The following is a 22,938-nucleotide window of genomic DNA, read 5'->3' on the forward strand; positions in this document are numbered from 1 at the left end:
TTAATGAGCCGAAATAACCACAAACGGTCAGCCGTCAGCTACATTTTCTGAGGGTTTTCCTGAGTGTATAGAAATGTAAACTGGCTGTCCTTATGGAACAGTTCCTCCTTTGGTAGATTATTTCTTTGTTGTAAAAATGCTTCTTTGCAATAAATCTAAAACCCTTGCAAAGTGTTTTTATTTCCCTTCTAAATGGTGCCACATTTGTGAGGAACATGTGTTTGTGGGATGAGCAGCAGAGCTGAGTAGGTGGGTTGCATAGTGTTAGTTCTTTCCTCAATTCAGATTTTAGCATCTTTTAAAATTTGAGAGGATGGTATTTCTTCTGAGCGGGCGTGGCTTCAGCTCATTTAACAGACACGTCCACACCATCCCGGAGCAGATTTTACTGCCTCATTTTTCCTGATCAAGACCCAGCTTCCAGGTCAGACTGGACTAATGCTGCTGTTCAGATAAAAGGACATCCTGGCAAGGCTAAAAGAAGCATTTTTACTCTGATTCCCACACCCCTGCCACCCCTACCCAGACCAAGCTCCTTCGTATAAAGGCCCTTATTTTGCTGACATCGTCACTTGTGTATCTTTGTGAAATACAAAGATAAATAGCAGGTGTAACTGCATCATAAAATTGTTTAATCTTAACCAGGCGTCCCTAATTATTCCACCATTTTTGTATGTTTTCTTGCTGGTGCCCCACTGACTAAGGCAGGTGCCCTTTGATCGTTGACCCCTGCCCCTCAAACATCCTGAGTCCGCCCCTGCTAAAATTAAGGGGTGGGGGTGAAAGATAGAAAAGGTACTGAACCAATAACTGAACTTGAGTTTCTTTGGATTGAGCTCCAGTTTAAATAAAAAAAAATGTTTAAAAGGAAAAACAGGAAGAGAAGCTCCAGTTTTCAGAGATCTAATCAACAGATAAGCCGGTAATGAAACTGATCATTTGTTGCAGCACTTAGATAAATAATTAAGGCAATGATAAAGGCTGCTGTTGTGATTACACTGTAAATAATAAGCTTAATAGCCTTAGTGACCTTGACTGGTGTAAATCCAGTAATGTGTTGGGACAGCTCAGTGACAGCAGATCAGTGCCTGGACTGATGAAGGAGGACTGATGGCACAAAGAGAACCCTCCGCATGACAAATCACCCTCAGCGACGGCTCATCTACAGAGAAACCAACACCCAAACATTGATTTCCCTCTCTCGCCCCTCATGATTCATGTCCGTCCACATGCAGGGATTTCATTAGCATTTTCCCACAGCTCCCAGCAACAGGGACACATTCTACTCAAGCTCATCCCTGCTAATACACTATCGACAACTCTGCCAGTCCAGAGAGCCCCAGTGATGAACGAGCCATCAATGACTGATCCAGTTCATTGTTATGTGAGACCTGCTGTTAGCAGGGGGGACAGAGCGGATCCCTGGTGGACTGAGAGATTCTGGTTTTCTCATCATCCAGTTTAATGGCACACAAACAAACATAAGAGCACGGATGCTACATGTGAAAAAATCTGTACAGTTCAGTTATAATTAGGCATTTCAAGGCCTGATACAAGAAAACGTTTGCACCTTTCTGAAAAATATAAAAATATATCGGCAAGATCAACCAATGAATAATTGTTTTTCCTCTACCCTTTTAGTAGAGCTGCTTGACTGTGCCAAAAATCATAATCCTGACTATTTTGATTGATATTAAACTGGCTGATTTTTCATATGCATCTATGCTTAAATTCTAAATGATTATACCTCAGTAAATTATTGTGTTGTGTAGCTTTGGAACAAAGAGGGTCAAAATTCTTGGTTTTCAAATTTCAAAAGGACCAATTATATACAGGAAAGGATGAGGAGATGTGCACTTAACCAAACTAGAAAAGCACTCAGAGAGCGCAGACATCCACCATTAGCCCTATCTCCCAATAGTGAAGAATCCATTAAAAAATTTCTGGATCCGTCCTCATGTGCCCCCCACCACGGCATTTGCCGATAACTCCCTCCCTGGTGGGGTGGAGACACAGTGAGACAAAGCATAGGCTTCGCTACAGGTGGACTTTCACGGTGGAAGCATTGCCTGCCGGTGCCAACAGATGCACTGACAGTCTCACCCATGGTCTCACCAGAAGACTGGAAGTCATCGCAGAGGGTGAATATTCCTCTATCCCTCCCAGCATCGTGAGTATTCTCGCTACAGTTCGCTGTCTTTCTCTCTGTTACGCTCCGACTCGTCTCCTCAACTGGGCGTGCTTCTTTCAAACTCTATAAACTCCAAAACTTTGAATAGAAACACACCCACAAATGCTGCTGGGATTGAAGTTACTCATGGTCGCCATCTCCTGGTGTAAAGTGGTAACAGTGCAGACCTCTGCCATTAGCCCTATCTCCCTAAAGTTCTGAATCCTTAAGTTCCTAAATTCCTGGATCCAGATGGTGATCCGGATCACTCCCAAAATCAAATTAGTTCTCCCTTATGCCATTTCTGCCGTTTCCTGACAATTTCTTTAAAATCCATCCATTACTTTTTGAATTATGTTGCTAACAAACTAACAAACAAACCCACCTGATCACATAACCTCCTTGGTGGAGGTCATTTTAATTAATGCATGTATGTAGAAAAAACATACGAATCACTCATTTTTCTGACTGTCATTCCTAACAATAATGGTTGAAGGAATTATTCAAATCTCAGGAAAATTAGAATTTTAACCTTAAAAGAAGTGAACTTAAGATATATACAGGAACAAAAGACACTGCAGAATGAGACAGGGAGGCCTCAAATGAATATCACAGTAAACTGGTGATTGAAATTATCAAAATAATGCGTACAAATGAGATTTCTGCCTGAAGAATGGCTCCTGCCCTGTCCTGGGCCTCGTCAACAACCCTCTCTGCTCTGATCACTGATTCCCTTCACCTGCTCAGACCGGCACAGCTGCTCCACATCAACTCACCAGGCTCTAGCAAAATGTCTTATTTGTGTGAAAAATCCCTAAAAAAGACACATTTTCACAATGTTTGGACTGAATGAATTCCACTTTCTACACATCTGCTCGCTGTATGAAGCTGTCAGAGAGCTTCTACAGCCATCTTACAGCTGCTGAGGAACTCTCTGTCTGCATTTGAGTCTTATTATCCGTGGCAGAGAACTGGTGAAAGTGATGTACAACTTTGCAAAGTGATTCATTAAAAACCCTGTAAAGTGAAATCCAAGATTTGTGTCTTAACACTCTAGAAAAGTTGGTATAATGTTGCTGTAAACATGTGAAAACACTGAGATCTACATGAGACTGAATTCTGGATTTAGACCATTAGAAAGTCTTTCACCTCTTTCCTGGCTGGGTTTCATGTGGGCGGGGCAAATACGTGGGCTCATGATGACCCCGCCCCTCTAACACTACATTGTAAAATCACAGCAGTTCATCTCAGTCCAGTCTGTTGTTAGCTGATGTCACTGCCTTTATTGAAAGTTAACAGTCAGTTAAATGCTGTTTTTCTGTTCATTGTGAGGCAAATTTACCAAATATATCAGCCACAGTGGTCTATGGATCATTTAAACCATCAGAACAGAGATTTGAGACAGAAAACGGACTTTGTCTCATCTTCTAAGGACAACAAAAGGTCAAGAGGCAGGCTAATGGTGTGAGTCCTTCCCTCAGTTCAGATTGTAGCATTGTTTTTATTTGAGAGGATGGTATTTCTCCTGAGTGGGCGTGGCTTCAGCTCATTCAGACACACCCACACCATCACTGCCTCCTTTTTCATGATTTTTAAGCTTAATTTTATAAACTTAGAGATGTTTCATTTGACTGAAATTTGATTTAGGGGTTCATAAACATAGACTGTAGAAAGAATTGGACAAACCCTGTGTGACGTCAGTCGTCTGCTTACAGTAGGCGGACTCAAACGGCTTTATAAGCCAATCTGTGGAGGCTTCCATATTGAAATCATGGTCTTAACCGAACTTTGGATCAACCTATCGGCCCGCCCACCAAACACGACTTCCTGTCAGCCTGCTAGCTAGCATTCTGGTTGACAGAAATGGAGCCTCTGCCTGCCGAGCTACCTGTCAATCAAATGAGACATGCCAATCACCGTGAAGTGAGGTTTATCCTAAATATAATCCAAATGATCGTGTTACAAAAAAATTCAGCCCCAGTACAGTGAGAGCACAATAAGACACTAGCAAATGAGACACGTTTGGTGTTTTGAACCAGACTGTAAACCAGTTTATTTCTAGTGTCAAAACCGGCTGTTTAACATGTGTCCAGACGGGACTTCCGGTGTTCCTGCAGCCAGCCTCAAGTGGACACTTGCGGTATTGCAACTTTTTGCACTTCCGCATTGGCTTCATTTTTCAGGACCGGAGGTTGCCGCTTGTTCATAACACAGAGTCCTGTCATACAAAAACCTAAATACAGATTTATTGTCACTTTACAGGGTCTTTAAGAAAATAACTGAAACAAATACAGAACTAGAAAAGCACTCAGAGAGTGCAGACCTCTGCCATTAGCCCAATCTCCCAATAATGAAGAATCCATTAAAAACATTCCTGGATCCAGACGGTGATCCGGATCACGCGCAAAATCTAATTGGCTGATTAATCCCTCGCCGGTGGGGTGGAGACACGGTGAGGCAAAGCATTGGCTTCGCTACAAGTGGACTGGCATGGGCTCAGTGGACGACTGAAAGTCATGGCAGAGGGTGAATATTCCTCTATTCCTCCCAGCATTGTGAGTATTCACGCTACAATTCGCTGTCTTTCTCTCTGTTACGCTCCGACTCGTCTCCTCGACTGGGCGTCATCTTTCAAACTCTATAAACTCCAAAACTTTGAATAGAAACACACCCAAAAATGCTGCTGGGATTGAAGTTACTCATGTCCGCCATCTCCTGGTGTAACTTTGTAACAGCGCAGACCTCTGCCATTAGCCCTATCTCCCAATAGTAAAGAATCCTTTAAAAAAAATCCTGGATCCAGATGGTGATTTTGATCAGTCCCAAAATTGAAACAGTTCTTCCTTCTGCCATTTCTGCCATTTCCCGACAATTTCATGAAATTCCGTCCATAACTTTTTGAGTTATGTTGCGAACAAACTAACAAACAAACCCACCCGATCACATAACCTCCTTGGCGGAGGTAATTATAAAAGCATTGTCTGAAAATGCTGGTATGCTCTTACTCTGAAATGCATGGCACATGCTGATTTTCATCTCTTTGTTCCTCACATAGCATGAACGCTCCTTCAGTAGCTTCAGACAAAGCTACACTCATGCTGCTGCTTCTAATGAGTAAATTAAACTTGAATTCACTCCTCACCAAATTTATGAAAATTCAGCTCATCTAGGCATAACACTGCAGGAGGTTGCTGTGCTTTAGAGAGAGGGTGTGTGCTGAGTTTACCACATTAGAAAACAAGCACATCACAGCATGTGGCACAGAAATCATTTACTTTTGGTGATCTTGTTTTAATAATTATGTTAAACTGCAATAGTAATTGTAATTTTAACTAACCACCCAGCATTACCTGAACTAGTGAATTTATACACCATGATAGAAAAAAATAATATGTGTTCTTATGCAGAAAAGATGATGACCCCATGTTAAAAGCTTTTAAATATTTGGTCAATGTATGTCTTTTTCTCCCAGAAGTGCTGAAAAACCTTTCAAGGACATTCAAAAACTCAGAAAAGAAGCGTTCAGTGACACAGTCCTTCAAATTAATCTGAGTTTGACATGTTTACTGGGAGACTGATTACAGCACTCTTCTGAAAGCTGAATGAAGGACGAACCACAGGCTGGATTATTTGACTAAGCTACTTAAACCTGAAAGCTAGCCTGTTCATTTCTGGAGGGGAAATATGAAATTAAAGAGTGGATCATAATATGAAGAAAAACAATGAATTGAGCTCCCTGTGAGGGAAATGGGAACAACAGGGCACTGATTGAAGTCAGAAACGGTCTGTCCAACAGTAGTGAGCTCTATCCCGCTGTGCTAGTCTTACACAGATGCACCAAAAGAGCAACTGAGGGAGATTTAAACTTAGAGATGTATTTTTAACAAGGACGGTCATTTTCTCTACCCAGGTTCTTATTTTAAAACTGCTGCTTTCTTTTTCTTTATTGATGATTTATTTCTCCAATTTTTTTATAAGTTTGAACACAGCTTGAACTAATTTCTACACAGCAGATTTATCCCAGTCTTATTCCTCTTTATTTTGTTGGTGTGACACTGACCTGCACTGCCTGAGTGTTCTGCAGGTTCTGCAGCCCCTCCTTCAGGGTCTGGACTTGACTCTCCAGCTGCTGTTTGTCCTCAGAGCTTTTCTCCAGCTCTGCCTCGCGCTGTTTCATTTCCTCTCGCATTTTCAACAGTTGCTGCACAGAAAAGAGAGGAGACAAAGAAAATTAATGCTGCTGTGAAGTTAAGAATTAGGGATGCACAATAACGGATTGTTGCTGTTTCTGATATGCTGATATTTCCAAACTTATTTTGGTCGATACTGGTACTGATGTACACGCTTTTTATTATAGAGAACACCAAGGGTCTCCCGTCAAAGCAAAACTGAATCAAGAGGAACTGAGAGATGATCTAGTTGCCGGGCAACCAGAGCAGTTGGCAGCATTAAAGATGCACTTATATCTTGGAATTGTTATTTCACAATTAAGGTGACAACATATATTGAAACCTATGACAACAAAGGAGATGGACAGTCCAGGAAAGAGAGAGTGGGTCTGGTGCCTGGGCGTGGTTCGTTTGCATTCACACTAACCCAAAGAACCAGACTTTGGGCTGAGATGCACTTCGATCCGGGACCGGGCCCCTAGTGTGAAAGCACCCTAAGGAGCCCGCAGACCAGTATCAACCATCACTTAACTGACATAAATAAAATGACAGACTCCAGGTTTAAGACCAGTAACGTAGGGCAGTCTTATCTTCTATAACTGGGTGGCAGCCATTGTTTACCAGCATGCAGCACAATAAACCACGCCTACTGCAAATACCTCATTCTCCTCAAATGGTGCTGATTGGTATGTCAATTCTCAGACCGGGCACACGTGTCTCAGCTCGAAGCTTTGCAACAAAGCTCTGCCTGAGGACAGACATGAAGTCTGGACAATCTATCAGCTTTGCAAGGTTCTGAAATCCCTTCACTGATAATTACATCTTCAGCTCAGTCCATAGATTGTTGATCATCTCCTCCCTGACATTACACTGCTGTTGTCTGCCTCACAGAGGAGTCATTTGCCAAATGTTAAAAAGACAAATAACTAGAGGAGGATGCACTCACTGGGATGATGAAAGAGGAGAAAACTCTGATAGCTGATGATGGTTTTTATCTCACATTTGTCCTCTGAAGTGTTCTGTTCACACAGATAAAGAGACTCCCCTCCTGCTGTTTTAATCTAAACAAAATAAAGGTCAAAGAGCCACAGGGGGTCTTTACAGACGGGAGGTTTTTATCTGCATAGCTACAGATGAAGCCCTTTTAACACATATTTATGTCCACAAATAATAAACAGGGTGCTGTTTTATGTGATAATATTTCATTGTAATTTGCGTGTCTGTGTGAAACAGTGTGTGGGCTCTTTGGAGAGGAGATATCGATATAATTTAATCTCTGCAGCTCATCTTTTCATAAACACATCATGAGATTTAAACAGGAGAGCTAATTATTCTCTACAGGCAGAAATGAACAGCAGGGGCTTAATGGATTCACGTCTCCTAAATGTGAGCTGTTCTTAATTTCCATTATCTGTGACATCCAGCAACACAAGGCACCTTACAAATGCACAGTTAGTCTTTAAAGTTGTTCTTTTGTGTTTATGGAGCTTGCAATTTGTATTTTAGAAGAGAAAAAGTCATCTGGTAGTGGAGAAAACTGCTGCTAAAATCCACTTATCCTTGTCAGCGATGAAGTTTGCAGATGCAGAGCTGTTGTTCGAGTGAGTTATTTATGTGCAGGAGACATTTTTAAACAATGAAATAGAAAAGAACATTATTCTGAACATTTTCTTGGCTAAGGCCTTGGATTTGTTCCAAAAAGTGAGTACACACAGTCCTCAAACTGAAGGAAAACATTTTCAAACAGAGAAAAAGCTGAACTTTAACAAGAAAAAACCTGAATGTTGTTTTTTTTTCTCTGCTCTTCAGAAAAGACTAACAGCTGCAGCAGACAGCTGTACTCTCCTACCTGTTCCCTCTCAGCTCTTAGAGAGTGCTGGGTCATGAATAAAAGACAGTCGAAGTGGAAAATTCAATCAGTTAACCTGAACGACCCTGTTCTTAAAAAGAACCTGAAGCAGAGCGGTAACGAAGTGGAGCTTAAACTCTTTGTTGGACACAGGAGAGGAGAGGAGTGACTGTATGCTCCTGTGTGAAGACAAGTGTTACCTTCTGCATGCCCTGCAGAGCCTGCTGCAGGAAGCAGAGCTGCTGAGAATGCGTGCTGTCCTCCTCACTCCTCATTGGTTGGTTCTTGTTCTGCTCCTGTTTGAGCAGCTCCACCTCGTTCCTGTAGGCGTCCAGCTGACAGCGCAGGGAGTCGTTCTCCTCCTTCAAGGCCTCTGCTTGAGAAACGCCTGCAAGTTTGAAGATAGACGACATGTATATTATTCAAAGATAACGTCTATCATGATGCATACAGTCATGTGCATATGTTTCAGCCATATAGGGAGTTAAGGATTCATTATGGGGTCTGGAGAGGGGGGAGGCAGCCAGAGGTAAACTCTCACTTCAGTGTCCTGCTCAACCAAAGAGCCAAATAGTTGAAAAATGCCTTTGCAAGAGCCACAGTGTAAGTGGTGAAAAGTGGCAAAAACTGATTAAAGTGGCAATAAAACAAGTTAAAGATGGCAAATAATGTTACAACAGCAGCAAAAAAGTGGCAAAAGGGGCTGAAAAGGGGAAAAGTAGGCATAAAATGGCAAAAGTGAAAAAACAGGGAGAAAATGTGGCCAAATAAGGCAGAAAATAAGGCTGAGGTGGTACCAAAAAATACATTACAGGTGGCAAAAAATGGCAAAAAAAAATAATGTAAAAGTGACTGAAATGGGCAAAAACATGGGAAAAATGATCAAAAAGCAGCAAAGAGCAGCAAGAATGGTGAAAATAGTGGCATTTAATGGCAAAACGCAGCTTAAATGAGCAAAAAGTGGCAGAAAATTGTAAAAAAGGGAAAATGTTGCCAATAGCAAAAAGCAGGATAAAAGAAGCAAAAAAAAAAATAAGTTTGGAAATAAGTTTCCATCGTCCAAATAAGGACGATGGAAAAATACTGATAAAAACAAAGGCTGAAAATTGGGGAAAATGTGGGGATTCAAACTGATTAATGTGACTTGTTATGGATAATTTCTGAGGTCATAGTTTCCCTTTTTAAAGGTTTTCTGGGGGAATAATATTTCAAATTAAGACATAAAGAGGCACATGTGGCTCTAGAGCCAGGCGTTGAGCATCTCTGATCTAAAGTTATGCTCAAATTCTATGATATTTACTGAGCCAAACATTGGGATGCTTTCACAACTACAGTGGCAGATTTTAACCACAAATCCATAGCTATGCACTTTAAACTGATTGTTTATTGGTGAATAGCTCTCTCCTGAAGCAGATAACTCTGCAACCAGAGTCTCTGCGTTTCATTGCTTGATTTAAAGCTAGAATACTCACCAGAAAAAATCATCAGATTCTAATTAGAAAGTCTAATCCTGCATGACTTTTCACAAACTCTCAAAAACAAACAAAGAAAAACATTGATTCAAATATTTAAAAAGAGCCGTAAAACAATATCTGGAAAAATGTCTATTGTGCAACAAAAGCTTAACCTCATGTCCTAAATTTAAAGGTTGATTATAAAAGTCAGTCGCCATGCAAAATCACTATGGTTGAAATGTGTCCATGTCCCACAGTCTTTCACCTTCAGTACATTAACACTGAGTGCTGGGAGCTGTGATAATCCCAGTGTTCTGTGCATTCGCTCTCTCTCGGACATCTGAGCTGACCTATTGAGCACAGAGAGGAGACAGAGGGAGTTATTACTGTGTGAGAGCTGCTCAGCTGCAGACGTGTCCACTGCTATCAGCTCTGCTCTCCTCCTGTGGGCCTCGGGGGGGGAAGCTCTTTGGGGAAAGTTCAACACCCTGACTGGACAGGGGAGATAAGCTCCATCCTCTGTCTGGTTATGGTTAGAGCTGCCTGGTGATCGTGAAGGATCCTCGGCTGGGCTGTGAGAGGAATATTGATCTGTGAGTGTGGGGAGATGTCAACCAGCAATTCCCCCTCTCTTACATCACAGGTAGAGCTATCGACCTGCAGACATACTTAGCCTGCATGCACGCTCACAAGCAGACTCCTACAGATGTACAGTCATGCACACAGGTACTTCTTTTACTTTCTCTTCTCTACATGAGTCAGAATCTAGAAACATTGATTTAGTTTTTATAAAGCTGAAGTCATAACATGATTTTAGAAAAGCTGCAATGTAAAAATGCTCCTTTGTTTAAAAGTGTCTCACCTCGGTCGACCCTGCAGCATCAAGATATGGATATTTGACGGCAATGCTAATTACTGATAGCTAAATAACAAGGTTAGAGGAAGGGACCTGAGCTGATGATTTACATGCGTCTACATACTGGTTAAAAGGCTGTGATAAAAGCAGGAGGTAAAGGTCTAAATGATTATGGGCAGAAAGGCAGAGAACCTGACACTGGTTATCATGGACATTGAAGGCGTGCTGCTGTGCATCTGCCTGTCGCCGATGCATTGTTCTACTACCGATCAATCATGATTGTGATTGCACATTTATAAATGTTACAGCTGTAGCCTACAAAATAAGAGATAAGTTTATGGCCATGACAGCCATAAATCTGTCTTCCATGTGTTGTTTTGTTGTTTCTCTTGTCCCTCTTCTCTCTTCCTGCTTCTACTTCTACCCTTCTACTCCTCTTCTTTTTTCTGACCCCAGTGGGGCTTCATTAGATGGCTGTCAACACCCTTCTGGTTCTGCTTGAGGTCCTGCCCATTAAGCCTTTTTCACACTGCCGAAGGAGGGAGAGACCTGGAGATAGCAGGCTTCGTGGGTCAAAGCAAACAATTGAGGAGCTCATAATGTTGGTGTCACAATATCCTGAGCACTACAACATGGCTCTACCATCATACAAAGACAACCAGAAGAAAAATTGAGTCTCAGTCTAATTTACAAATCATTTATTTTAAAGTCATAAGGGGTGGAATTGTTTCCTGATCTCTGGAAAGTTTGTGCACCATAAAAACTGCAGCACACTTCCCTCAGCTCTTGCAGACAGTTGGCTAATCTCTACTTTATTTATGCCATGCCAATATTATCCTCATCTTTAAATGCTCAATGTAATAAGGCCAATTTGCACAGAAAGATGTGTTTTTTCCCCAAACAACTGTATAATGGCTCAGCATCTCTGTGCACCACTGGGTATGTGCAGTGACAGGCCAACAACATAACTGGTGGAGCAGTAAAGCTGTGTGTTATGACTTGCTTACAAAGTTTTAGTGCATGCACTTTTTTGTGGAACTTTAAGAAAGCACCACCCACCTGCCATGTGATAGTGGCAGTGTGGAAACTAACCTATATTCTAACATGTTTATGCACCACTGGCACTACAGCTGACAACAGTTCTATCTGCAATGTGTGACACGTCTCCTATATTATCTTGTTTAATATGTCTACTTGTTTCCTGCTCTGTCACTTACTCTTATGAGCTCATAGCAAATGGAACGCATTCACTTCGAGTGTAATGTCATTCCCAGCTCCAACATCTGACTTCCCAGGTAAATGGAACACAGCAGAAGTCCCCAAGTGATGACTCTTTTATAGAAAATCTGCACATATTTATGATTTTTTATGGCACCAGTTTTGAACCAGTACACCTGAGAAGTCTTTTGAGAGTTTTTAGGGACAATGGAGCAACGGTGTGGTGTGCAAATCAAGACAGACAGACACACATGCCACCAATTATAATAGTAAGATAATACATCACAAAGGACGGTCTAGACCTGCCCTCTTTGTGTCTTTAGAAAACTTTAGCGCTATACAAAGATTGATTTATAAAAAAGTAAAGAAGGCTGTAAGACTGGAGAAACAGTTTAAACTTCTGGCATTAACAGGCCGGCCAAGCTAACATGGTCAAATTGTTTGCAGCGTGCATGGCCATATTGGACCAAAACGACACAAAATTAGCCACAATGATGGTAAAGTTGCAGTCACGTTGTTTGTTTTGTTCTCCATTGTGCTAAATCCAAGACTGTACTTCTTATAAACAAAAAAAGCTTGCATTATGAATTATGCATTATGAAGTTTGTCCAAGAGGTAAACCTGTTCAGGCCAACATCGGCCTGCGAGCGATTGGGGAATGGGAAAACTGTGCTCTGGCATGGTAAGGTGCAACTGGGCTTGGTGTAAGGGGGTTATAGTCATTTTTAGCACTGGCTGTTTTTGGTGTTTCAGCAAACACTAACAGGCTTCATCATAGAAAAATTAAAGACTATGTCTCTTCAGTGGAGGCAGTCACCTTCACATACATACACGCTGAACATTAAAAGACTTCTCTGCAAATTTGCTAGGGACCGGGGCTGTCAGTGAGCGGTTTGTTTATCATCCACTCAGTGAAGCATGTACGCTGTCAGCATGTTGATGTGATGCATGTTCCTTCTTCATGTGGAGTACTTGGGTGATTGTTTGGTGTTCAGAGAGCCGTCTCCCTCTGTGACTTCCATGCTCTCATAGTTCATCCTCTAGAGACTCTGATTACTGTAATGTAGACAGAAGTGCTGAGCTGTGATTACATGCATGTTCATGATTACCTGAGTCCTCTGAGTCTTTGCTGTCAGGCATGTCCTCAATGTCATCATCAGACATCTCCATCTCCATCTCCTCCTCTCGCCTGATGCCCATCAGCTGCTCGTTGTGCATGTTTCTGATCTCCTGCAAAACACAGAGGGAAAGACGTGGGTCAGAAGTGCAAAGGCTCAGGAGTGATGCATGCTTAAAGGGTGCTAATCAGGAAGAAGATCATCACTGGGGTGCTGCTGTTGTAAGAAATGCTCAGAACAGAACAAAGGAGTGATGAATGAAGCTGGTAGTACCCCTTGTTTTTACGTTGTTCTTCTTATTACATGAAGACAGCAGCAGACTCATGTATTTTAAGTACAGAAGAAAAGGAATGGCACATGAAAGCACACATACAAGAGACAAAAAGAGCCCACACACCCAAGAGACCGAGCCAGCAAAACAACCAACAGCCCACAGAAGAAAACCCCAGAAAAACTCGACCGTCATATCCAACCCCAACATAATAAAATCCCACATACCACACGATATTAAACCACTGAAAAATGTATTAGAAGGAAGCTTAAGGATGAAAATAAATAAGTAAAAACCATCTGTTAGGTGGCGTTATCGGCCTCAGCCCACAGCAGAGGTCAAACAGGTAGAAACACAAACACAAAGCCATCTGGTGTGTCCGCAAAAACACCTACAGCACATAAAGACTGTGATGGAGAGAGGCAGCTGTTGTTCGATTCTGCCCCCGAGCTGAGGCTTCTCAAAGCAGTGGCTCATTCCTCCATATTTCTGCTCCAGGCTGCAGAATCAGACTGAATCTAGAGGCTGCCTATTTCATGGCAAAACCCTTGGCTGCCCTGGCTGTTTCACTCATACTCTAAACCAGTGGTCTTCAAAGTGTGAGGAAAGTCACTCCTGGGGGCGCCGGGGGACTTTAGGGAGAACTTCAAGACATTCTGGCTGCAGACTGCCTGCCTAAAGCACCTAGAGCACTGCTGTCAACTTCATTTGAAAGTGCAAATCTGAAACTTTCTCCCAGTTTTTGTTTGATGTTGATAGGAAATGTATCACCAGAGATATCGCCGTTTTAATTTGACAGTACAAAGATATCTATCCAGAGGTAAACAGGTGTTGCATTTCTTTCCATATCTTCGTCATTTTTTGTCCTTTTACAAAACCGGAACCGAAGTAAATCGCGGGAGTCAGCGGCAGGAGCGAGTGGAGAGCAGAATTGTTTACGAGGAAGAAGAAAGAGTGTTTGAAAGAGAAAAGAACAGAAGAACAAGAGGACAAGTATTTTGAGGAGAAAATGAGGTGTGCACTGAATGTCCATCAAGCCCTCCAGTTGTTTTTTTGACAGGAAGATGCAGATGGTGAGCCGGTTTCATCTTCATCATCCAAAGAGGAAGAGAAGGGTGGTGCTGTGGATTACTGACGCATCTTTGACGCTGGTCACGAGAGGTAAGGCAAATTTATCATGGATATTTATAGCTTTGTTTTGTTCATTGATCTACTGTAAATTTTGTAAATCTGTTTTATATGCATGTTACATGTTTAGGTAGGTTTATGTGTACAGAAGCTCAGAGGTGCGTAATTTTTTTTGTGTTGTTTACCACTTTATCTAACATACATCAGTAAACTTTCATACTCATTTCAAAGAGACAGATAAGATGATTTTCCAAGTGTTTATTTACATATGTTACCTTCTGCATCTTGTGATATTACTTGTAAGGTTTTCCTTTGTAGACTGGGTTTTCACATTGTTGTAGGGAGCCAGAGAATGAGAATTTGAGTGCCCACATTTTCTTTGCTATGCAACATATGCATATGAACACTAACCTGAACAATCTTTAATTTTTTAAACATTATTGCCATGCACATATACAGGTATGAGGAAAATGGACCCTCCACACAGAGGCCTATCCAGAGAGGGCATGGGAGGAGGAGTCAGATGAGGCCCAGGTCTAGGTGGGGTTGACCTGTCCGACCAGCTGCTCCAGTACTATTCTACCCACTGGACACGGCCACCACTAATGCCTAAATCCTGCACTGTGATCAGCACCTCAGATCAGGTGAAGGCCATGTCCCACAAGGACTTCCAAACCAAACTGGTGTCCCAGCTGTGTGGGGTAGACAGCACAGGCGTGCCCACCAAGAGGGGTGCCAACCACATTCCTGTTGCCATTGGGTACCAGAAGCCAGCCTGAAAGCCACACAAAGCCACGGATTCAAATTTGATGATTTTTGTGTATTTTTAGGCCCAAAATGATAATAAAGTAGGTTTAAGTGAAAAAATAATTATCAGATCATATAGAGAAAGTTGTGCTGAAAATAAAGATACCAAACATGGGTATGTTAAAACTTTTTTTGTGGGATATATAAAGGCAAAATCAAAAGTTCTCAAAAACGGCCAAAATAGACTCAGACCCCAAAGGGTTAATATTTGCTGCTGTTGTGTACAAACTAAAGAGTTTGTCTCTAATATGATAAGACTCCTAAGAAACCCTTCAGGCCTGAGTTGGTCTGAGACAGCGCTACAAAAATGTTTTTAGTGAAGTCACAGACCCCGGCATGCAGGCATTGGTTACAAAAATCAACATCATAAAGCATGTTCCCAACCTTTTTTTCTTGGGAAGAGGCTGTCGGGGTTATTTTATAATTTCTGCCTTTAATCTGCTGCTTCGACACTGAAATACAAAGAAACTTACCAATCAGATCTGATCTTATTCAGTACATAGGACCCCGCACTGTCCCTCACTCCAGACCCCCATGATAAACAAACCACCACCATGTTAATTAAAACTAATCATGGGGTGCAGATAAAAAAGGTTAGCAGATAGAGGAGGAAATAACTGCTTATAGGATTTAAAATTAGCCTACTTTAATGCCTCAGAAATATCCACCATCCATCTAAAAATGCTGGTTAAGAGGGGAATAAACATTTACCTGTATCCTGGAAACCCTCAGAGAAGAAACACTCACCAGCAGCTTGTTTCCATTTCACAGAGATGGAGGAAGAGGAGGAGGAGGAGCAGAGGTTTGGACCTGTTTGTATCTTACACTCTTCAGAGAGAGACGACACCTGTTCTTCAGCCTGACTGCTGCTAAGTATTTTAGTGTGAAGTCTGCTCATTAGGCTTGTATGATGGCCACTTTTCAGCCAAAAATACTTCAGAGGGCTCATGAAGAGGGACAGGTGCTGGACATTAAGGGATAAAATCTAAATTACATTGATTCATGTTCACACCAGAATGAAATCAAAGCGGACTAACCTCGGCTTGCTTGCGCCACATGTCCAGGTTCTTGCGCTGAGCTTTGGAGAAATGGTCCCATGCCTTTTGTTTGGAAGCAGCTTGGAATACAGACACAATCTGTTCAACTGTGGCGGGATGCAGGGAGGGGCGAGAGACCATCCAGAGAGACGGAGAGAGAGAGAGAGAGAGAGACAGAGGGCAGATGGGAGGGAGCAGAGGAGTGAGAAAGTGGAGTCAACTAGAGGTGTTAAGAACTCTGTGTGTGCATGTGTGCATGTGTTTATATGTACGTGTGCAAATGTGTTCCACTTACCTGCTGATGCCAGAGCATCACTTTTTACATGTTTGGTGAAGAGATCTTACACACAAACTCAAAATCAATCAAACATTTTCCAGCCTTCATTATTTATATATTAGTTTGTACAGACTGAAGCCCTTTTACTCTTCTGGCCCTCTTTTGACAGCGAGCTATCCAAACCACATGACTCAAACCATCCTGGCTAAATCTGAACACAAAGCCAGGCTCAGAGCACAAAGGGTTTGGATTATACATGGACGACTGATGGGATTAAATGCCAGCTTCCATCCCTTTTCAGAGCCAGGTGCGCCTGCAGGCAGGTGTGTTGGTATTTATACTGCAGGATCAGCTTAACACACCAGACTCGAGCCTGTATGAAACAGGTTAATTTGCAGATTTAACTTGACCACTACTCAATTTAAGACAAACACACCCCTGGGTTTCCGTTAGCCGGCATTTGACCAGTTTGCGCTGGTGAAAATCCAGCAGATAAAAACATCAACCGTTGAAATGTCCGGCTGACAAACGTACCAATTACCAGGTAAGTAAACAGTGAATAGGAACATATTATATATTGTGTTACATAGAAAATATGTTGCAAAAAATCGTTAAATTTAAACTCAAAGTAATTTTACTAAGAGCTACTTTTCCTGAGGTTCTGGGTTGTTTATCTGCTCAGTCAGCAAGCGCATGGCTAATTTAGGTATGTGAATATTGATCAAATCAATGCAGAGGGTGTCAAACAAGGCCTGTCTCCGGAGGAATCTTGAGCCGCTAAAAACTCTGTGAAAATGAGGTTTTCCTGGTTAAAAAAAGGTCAAATTAAATCAGCGGCATGGAAGGATTTTGAGTTAGCTGAGTGGTATAAACACCGATTCAGCCACTGAGACAATGGCAGGAGAGCACAGAGCAGCTCAAGACTGAATCCCATCGTGCACAATAGCATGGACTGCTTGGAACTGATAGCAAGAGCACCATCTCACTTCCCTGTAGCGGGGCGTTCATGCTCACGGCATCCTCGATAATCGGCAGCAGCGGTGTGAGAAGAGCCATCGATGTCAGGACGACGATACTGCACTATCAACAGTGGACACTTTGGTCTTTTTTCGAGACTAGTCCAAATAACCCTAATAGTTGGATTTACTGTTTTAGCAAAGGTTACAGTTGAGATCATCAGTCTATGAAGACTAATATGGAACAACTGATAATAAGACTCAATTTTTATTTGTAATGCAGAGTTTTAATGTGTTTATAATAAAAGGAGCACTGCTTAGTTTTCTGGATGATTCATTGGTGTTTCCAGTGAAGGATGATATTTGGCTGTTGTTAGCTGCTAAGTCATAGTAGAGGCTAGTATGCTAACTGGGAGCTACTGAGAAGCTAAGGCACATATTGAGCTTGTGTGTAAAGATCAGTTCATCATTTTCATGTTTGAATAAACAAGTCATATACAGACAAGTCTTTGCACAGTCTTTTCTAAGGTACACGTCTAACAGGCTGTAATAACAGGGTAAATTTTACTCGGGTTTACTCTCAGCTTGGTCGCTACTGCCTCTGTTTTGAATCAGATTCAAGCAGGAAAATGTTTCCTCAGTCCCGTCTTAAGCATACTTGAGACTGGGTTTCTGGTTAATGTGTTTTGCTGCCAGGTTATTGGTCACATATTACTATCTAAAGCAAATAGTCTGAACAGACAATATTCTTGAGGACTGACGGTCATTTTAGCGGGTTTAAAGCGGTGTGAGAGTTGTGCATTAAAAAGACGACTGTGTCAGGCAGAAGATGCTGAGTACCTTGTGTATGATTGGTGCTCTGCAAACGACCAAAACGTCGGAACATCTGCTGGACAGACTGTCGTAAAACTTGGACAAAATGTATAACGGACTTAGGAGAATGAATCTGGCTCATGTTTGTGAGCCGTCACCCTTCATATCTGCACATTTACTACAGCTCAGAGGATTAGATGGGCTCGCGCTGCGCAGATACAGCAGTTTTTGAGGTGACAGGAGACTTTTATTGCCTCCTCTACTGACTCCAACTTGTGTTCATCTGTAAGCTGAGTCACAACAGACCGCTTATTGACTGGATTCTGATGATTTGGTCTCTAGTGCACTTGGATCTGGACCAGGCCCCTAGTGTGAAAGCCACCTAAATAAAGATGGAACAGACTGCCAAAAAATTTGTTGTGAGGAGGATCAGTATACACAAGATAACTTTCAATCTAGAACAGTGGTTTTCAAACTTTTTTCCCCCAAGGCACACCAAAGGTTAAGCCAAAATCTCCAGGCACACCATATTTATATCGATCCAAACAGACTTTTTAAATAATGTTACAGCCAAGGTGGACTATAAGGGCAGATAAAGGGGAGAGCTTTCTGGGGTCCAACCAACTGGGGATCATGGAGATGGCAAAAGTGGGCAAAAATGGGTTAAAAGTGATAAAAAAACATGGCAAAATTAGGCAAAAAGGGGCAAAACAAAGTCAGAAATGGGTGAAAATTGGTAAAAATAAAAGTGGCCAAACCATGGGTTGAAATTGGTAAAAACTTGTTGAAAGTCTCGAAATAGTGCCAGAAATGGGTTACAAGTGGCCTAAAAGGATTAAATGTTGTAAAAAGGTGGTAAAATGGGTTAGAAGTGATTAAAAAAACCAAAATAAGGCAGAAAAGTGGTCAAACAGAGGCAAAAGCGGGGAAAAATTGGCAAGAAGGTGGCATAAACGGGTTAAAGAGTGAAAAGGGTGGCAAAATAAATCACAAGCGGCAGAAAAGTGGCAAAAAAGGGTTAGAGTTGCTAAAAGGTGGTAAAAAGTGGTTAAAGGTGATGGGAAAAATAGCTAAAAATGGCCAAACAATAGCTAAATTGTGTGAAAAGTGGCAAAAAGGTAGCAAAAATGGGTTAAATGTGGCAATAAGTTCCAAAAAAGTGGCAGAAATGGGTCAAAAGTAGCAATAAGAAGTGGCAAAAATGCTAAAAAAAGCAGCAACATGGTTTAAGTTGTCAAAAGAAGTGGCCAAAATGGGTAAAAAATTGGTTAACTTGGTTAAAAATAGCATTAATTAATAATTTTAAACACCAATTTCAACCCAATAATAGCTTGCCATGCTTTTCAGCTCTTAATGAGGTAACTGTTAGCCAGGATGCTAGCACCAGTGCTACTGATCCAACACACAGGCACTGATATCATCTATAAATCCCAGCTGGGGTGGTCCCATTCTCTGGGGTTTTTCAGGGTCCACTCAGATCTGTGGGCAGGCCTGGTTATAGTACCTGACATAAAGTTGTAGGAATAACGTATGATACAAATTCCCACGGCACACCTAGACTTGCCTTGAGGCACACTGGTTTGAGAGCCACTGATCTAGAACATCCTTTAAATTGTATTTCCTCTGTACTCCTTTCATTGCTGTAGTTCATCACTAATCATCTGCTAAACTAACTGTTACAATGTCATGTAGCAGACGCTTTGCATTGCATCCCTCTGTGTCTGAACTCTACTTGTAGAAGCTCATTAATATGCGGACTTCGTGTGAGTACAGTCAGTGCAGGCTCACAGAGCTGCCAGCACAGCTGCATCCTTGTCTTGCTTAATATTTGTTGAACAAAAAAATTTGCTAAGCAACTGGCAGTTTCCAAAAATAACCTACTTGAAGTTTGTCACTGTTGACCGCTGTGCAGCTCCACAGCAGCAGAGGGAAAACTGTCCAAGGACACCTTGTTAGAAGCAGCAGTGTCCCTGATTTACTTCCTGAATTAATAATTTTTTCCACAATTGAACAGCTTTAAGATCCCAAGATCAGGAGCTGCAGCTGAGAGTCTCTGGATCTTAATAGTATTTAAACTCATGTTTTAACTTCCTGTATGTGATGTGCATGATGACTGCTGTAGCCCGTCAGCTGCACTGCACTGATCGTCATTCCTGTATCATATCTCTCTCTCTGCTGACATGTGGGTGGTCATAGAGGACGGTTTGGGTGGTCTGTGTACCCTAGAGGTGCAAATGAAAACTAGCAAAGTGTGTGTGTGTTTGCACGGTGCTGAACAGCTCAGGGATCGATTGCTCCTTCCCAGCATCCTGTAATGTGATGGAGCAGATCGATGGAGGACTCAGAGAGGAGAGGGCACAGACAGACCTTCGGGCCTCTGAGCTTCAATGCAAGTCTGTCCATCTATCAATATATGTATGTAAAAGCACGGTATTTGACGTCCAGGTGAGACAACATTCTCATCTTAAATTCTCTCAAATGTTCAGTAGAGACGGAAGATCTTACATGGAGGAGTAAGAAGCTCCACAGGTTCAGAGCAGCTATTGCGAAACTTCAATCCCTCCTGGTTTTGAGCCTTATTTTGGACACATTTCAGCAGCAGCTGGTTGGCAGACCTCAGTGCTCTGCTGCTGGAGCATGGACATGAATAAAAAAAGTGGCACTATTCTATGAAAAGCTTTAAAGCTAACAATAAAACTCTTAATTGATCACTCAGTGAACAGGAAGCCAGTGGAAGTAGAGCAACTCAGAGGTAATGTGGTGTGCCTATTAGGATGCAGGCAGCCACATTTTGAAGTAGCTGCAGTTGCTGGATGGATAAATGGTTTGAGCTCACAGACAGAGAGATGCAGTAGTCAAGTGAGATTTTATGAGTGCATGTTACCCTCTCCAAGTGGGAGATTAGTTGCAAGAAGCTTGACTTGACTAAAGAATAGAGCTGCTGATCGAATTTCAAAATATCCAAAAAACTGACACCCACACTCGTCACTGGAGGGTGCAAATTTAAAGGAAGTGGGGCCATGAAACTTATATGGATGCTTTCCTCTGCAAAGATTTGCCTCTCTGCCTTGTTGCAGCTCCATCTTTTTCTCTCCTCATCCAGGATGTGAGAAGCAGTGGTGGCTGGCATGCCAATCAGTTGCATGCAAAGCTGCTATCGTGCACTTTGCTTAAATTTCTCATCAGAACAGCGGTCCTTGTTCCAGGATCATTCTTTGTTTGGTCACATCTTTGGCAAACAGACTCTAATAAAGTTGTTTTAATCAGTAGTTAAGTGTAGTTTTTGCACTGCCTCTGTGCATAAAAAGACATTTCAGGGATCTTATCGAGGGGATCACATCAACAGCTGATGAATCGGATGCGCTGACTTCTCTTGAAGACAGAATCCAGTGATAAAGATTTCAGACCAACTCTGCGTAGCTGAAGCAGGGAGATCGTAGCCTGTGGCATAAGTGGCGAGCATATTTTTGTTTAAAAAGTTTTTGCATCATGTTTAAAATGCACCCACTGGGTTGAGATGTCCTTCTGCAGTCTTTATTGCAACATTACTGACTGAATCCGCAAAGCCTGCTGGCAGAAGTAGACAACGGGAGAATGTTTAATTCTTTAAGTGCCAAAGTTGCAAAATTGGGACAAGCAACACTGCTGAATCAAACAGGCTCTAGCTGCAAATATGGTGCCTAATGTTGTTACCACTTTACACCAGGTGATGGCGGACATGAGTAACTTCAATCCCAGCAGCATTTTTTGGGTGTTTCTATTCAAAATTTTGGAGTTTATAGAGTTTGACAGACGCATGCCCCCGGTCGAGGAGAAGAGTCAGAGCGTAACAGAGAGAAAGACAGCGAATTGTAGCGAGAATGCTCACCATGCCGGAAAGAATTATAAATATCCACCCTCTGACATGACGTTCAGTCGTCCTGTGAGACCATGGGTAAGACTGACAGTGCCTCTGTTGGCACCGACAGGGAGTCGCCATGACAGTCCACAAGCAGTGAAGCCAATGCTTTGCCTCACCGTGGCCAGGGTGGGAGTAATTGGTGAATACTGTGGTTCGGGGGATGTGGGGATGTGGTGGGGTATCGTTGGGGGTATCGGGGGGGGGGGGTCAAAACACCACCACTAGTGCCGGAGATTGGGAATGAAAAACACTGTGGAGGAAGAGACGTGGTAGAAGCATAGAGTAGAAGCTGTGGGAGAAAACGCACAGCCAATGGCAATGGAGACCGGCTGGAAATGTCAGAATATGCAAATTAGATGAGTGAATGTACTACAATCACAAATTTTGGGTCATACTGAAGATTGTTTTTATTTACAGTATGCCTTTATCTCTAACCACGTTCAAGCTACAGCCTTTTGAAATCTTGATATCAGAATTGAATATGTATTATATATATTGAAATAATTCTGCCGCCCAAAGAGTTAAAGTGTACAGCTATTTTGCGGCTAATTTCAACCAAATCAGAGACGCAGCACGCTGCAAACCTCAGCTGATCTGGACAGCATCAATGCCAATGTTTCGGTGCATACCTAGCCAACGGTGCTCGCTTCTATCTATCCATGCTGAGCAAACACAATGACCTCTGTCTGGCTATGTCTTGAAGACAGTTATTTAGATTGTACATCATCCACAAAACAGTGGAAGCAGACATTATCCTTCTAGATATGGGTAAACTGACCTTTAAAGTGTCTAACAGCATCAGGGACAGACTGATGGTGGCACCAAAAAGGGGTTGACTGACTGAGTTTAATTTGCATGGACAGAATTGTCCCTGAAATAAACCCCCACACAGGAGGCCAGCCTCCCTGTAATGT

General features: G+C 42.1%; 1 protein-coding gene across 4 annotated transcripts in view; it reads right to left on the minus strand.

The window, feature by feature from the left end:
* The window catches only part of LOC121515928 (ecto-NOX disulfide-thiol exchanger 2-like), a 149,948-nt gene that overhangs the window by 9,780 nt on the left and 117,230 nt on the right, over positions 1-22,938 (minus strand). For all 4 annotated transcript variants that reach the window (XM_041796882.1, XM_041796880.1, XM_041796881.1 and 1 more), the window contains 4 exons: positions 16,078-16,184; positions 12,826-12,946; positions 8,389-8,576; positions 6,231-6,371 (listed from right to left, as the gene is read on the minus strand). In XM_041796882.1, the coding sequence (XP_041652816.1) occupies positions 6,231-6,371; positions 8,389-8,576; positions 12,826-12,946; positions 16,078-16,184 (557 nt within the window). The remainder of the gene's footprint in view (positions 1-6,230; positions 6,372-8,388; positions 8,577-12,825; positions 12,947-16,077; positions 16,185-22,938) is intronic.

This window comes from Cheilinus undulatus, linkage group 10 (genome assembly GCF_018320785.1).
Source record: "Cheilinus undulatus linkage group 10, ASM1832078v1, whole genome shotgun sequence".
Lineage (NCBI taxonomy): Eukaryota > Metazoa > Chordata > Actinopteri > Labriformes > Labridae > Cheilinus > Cheilinus undulatus.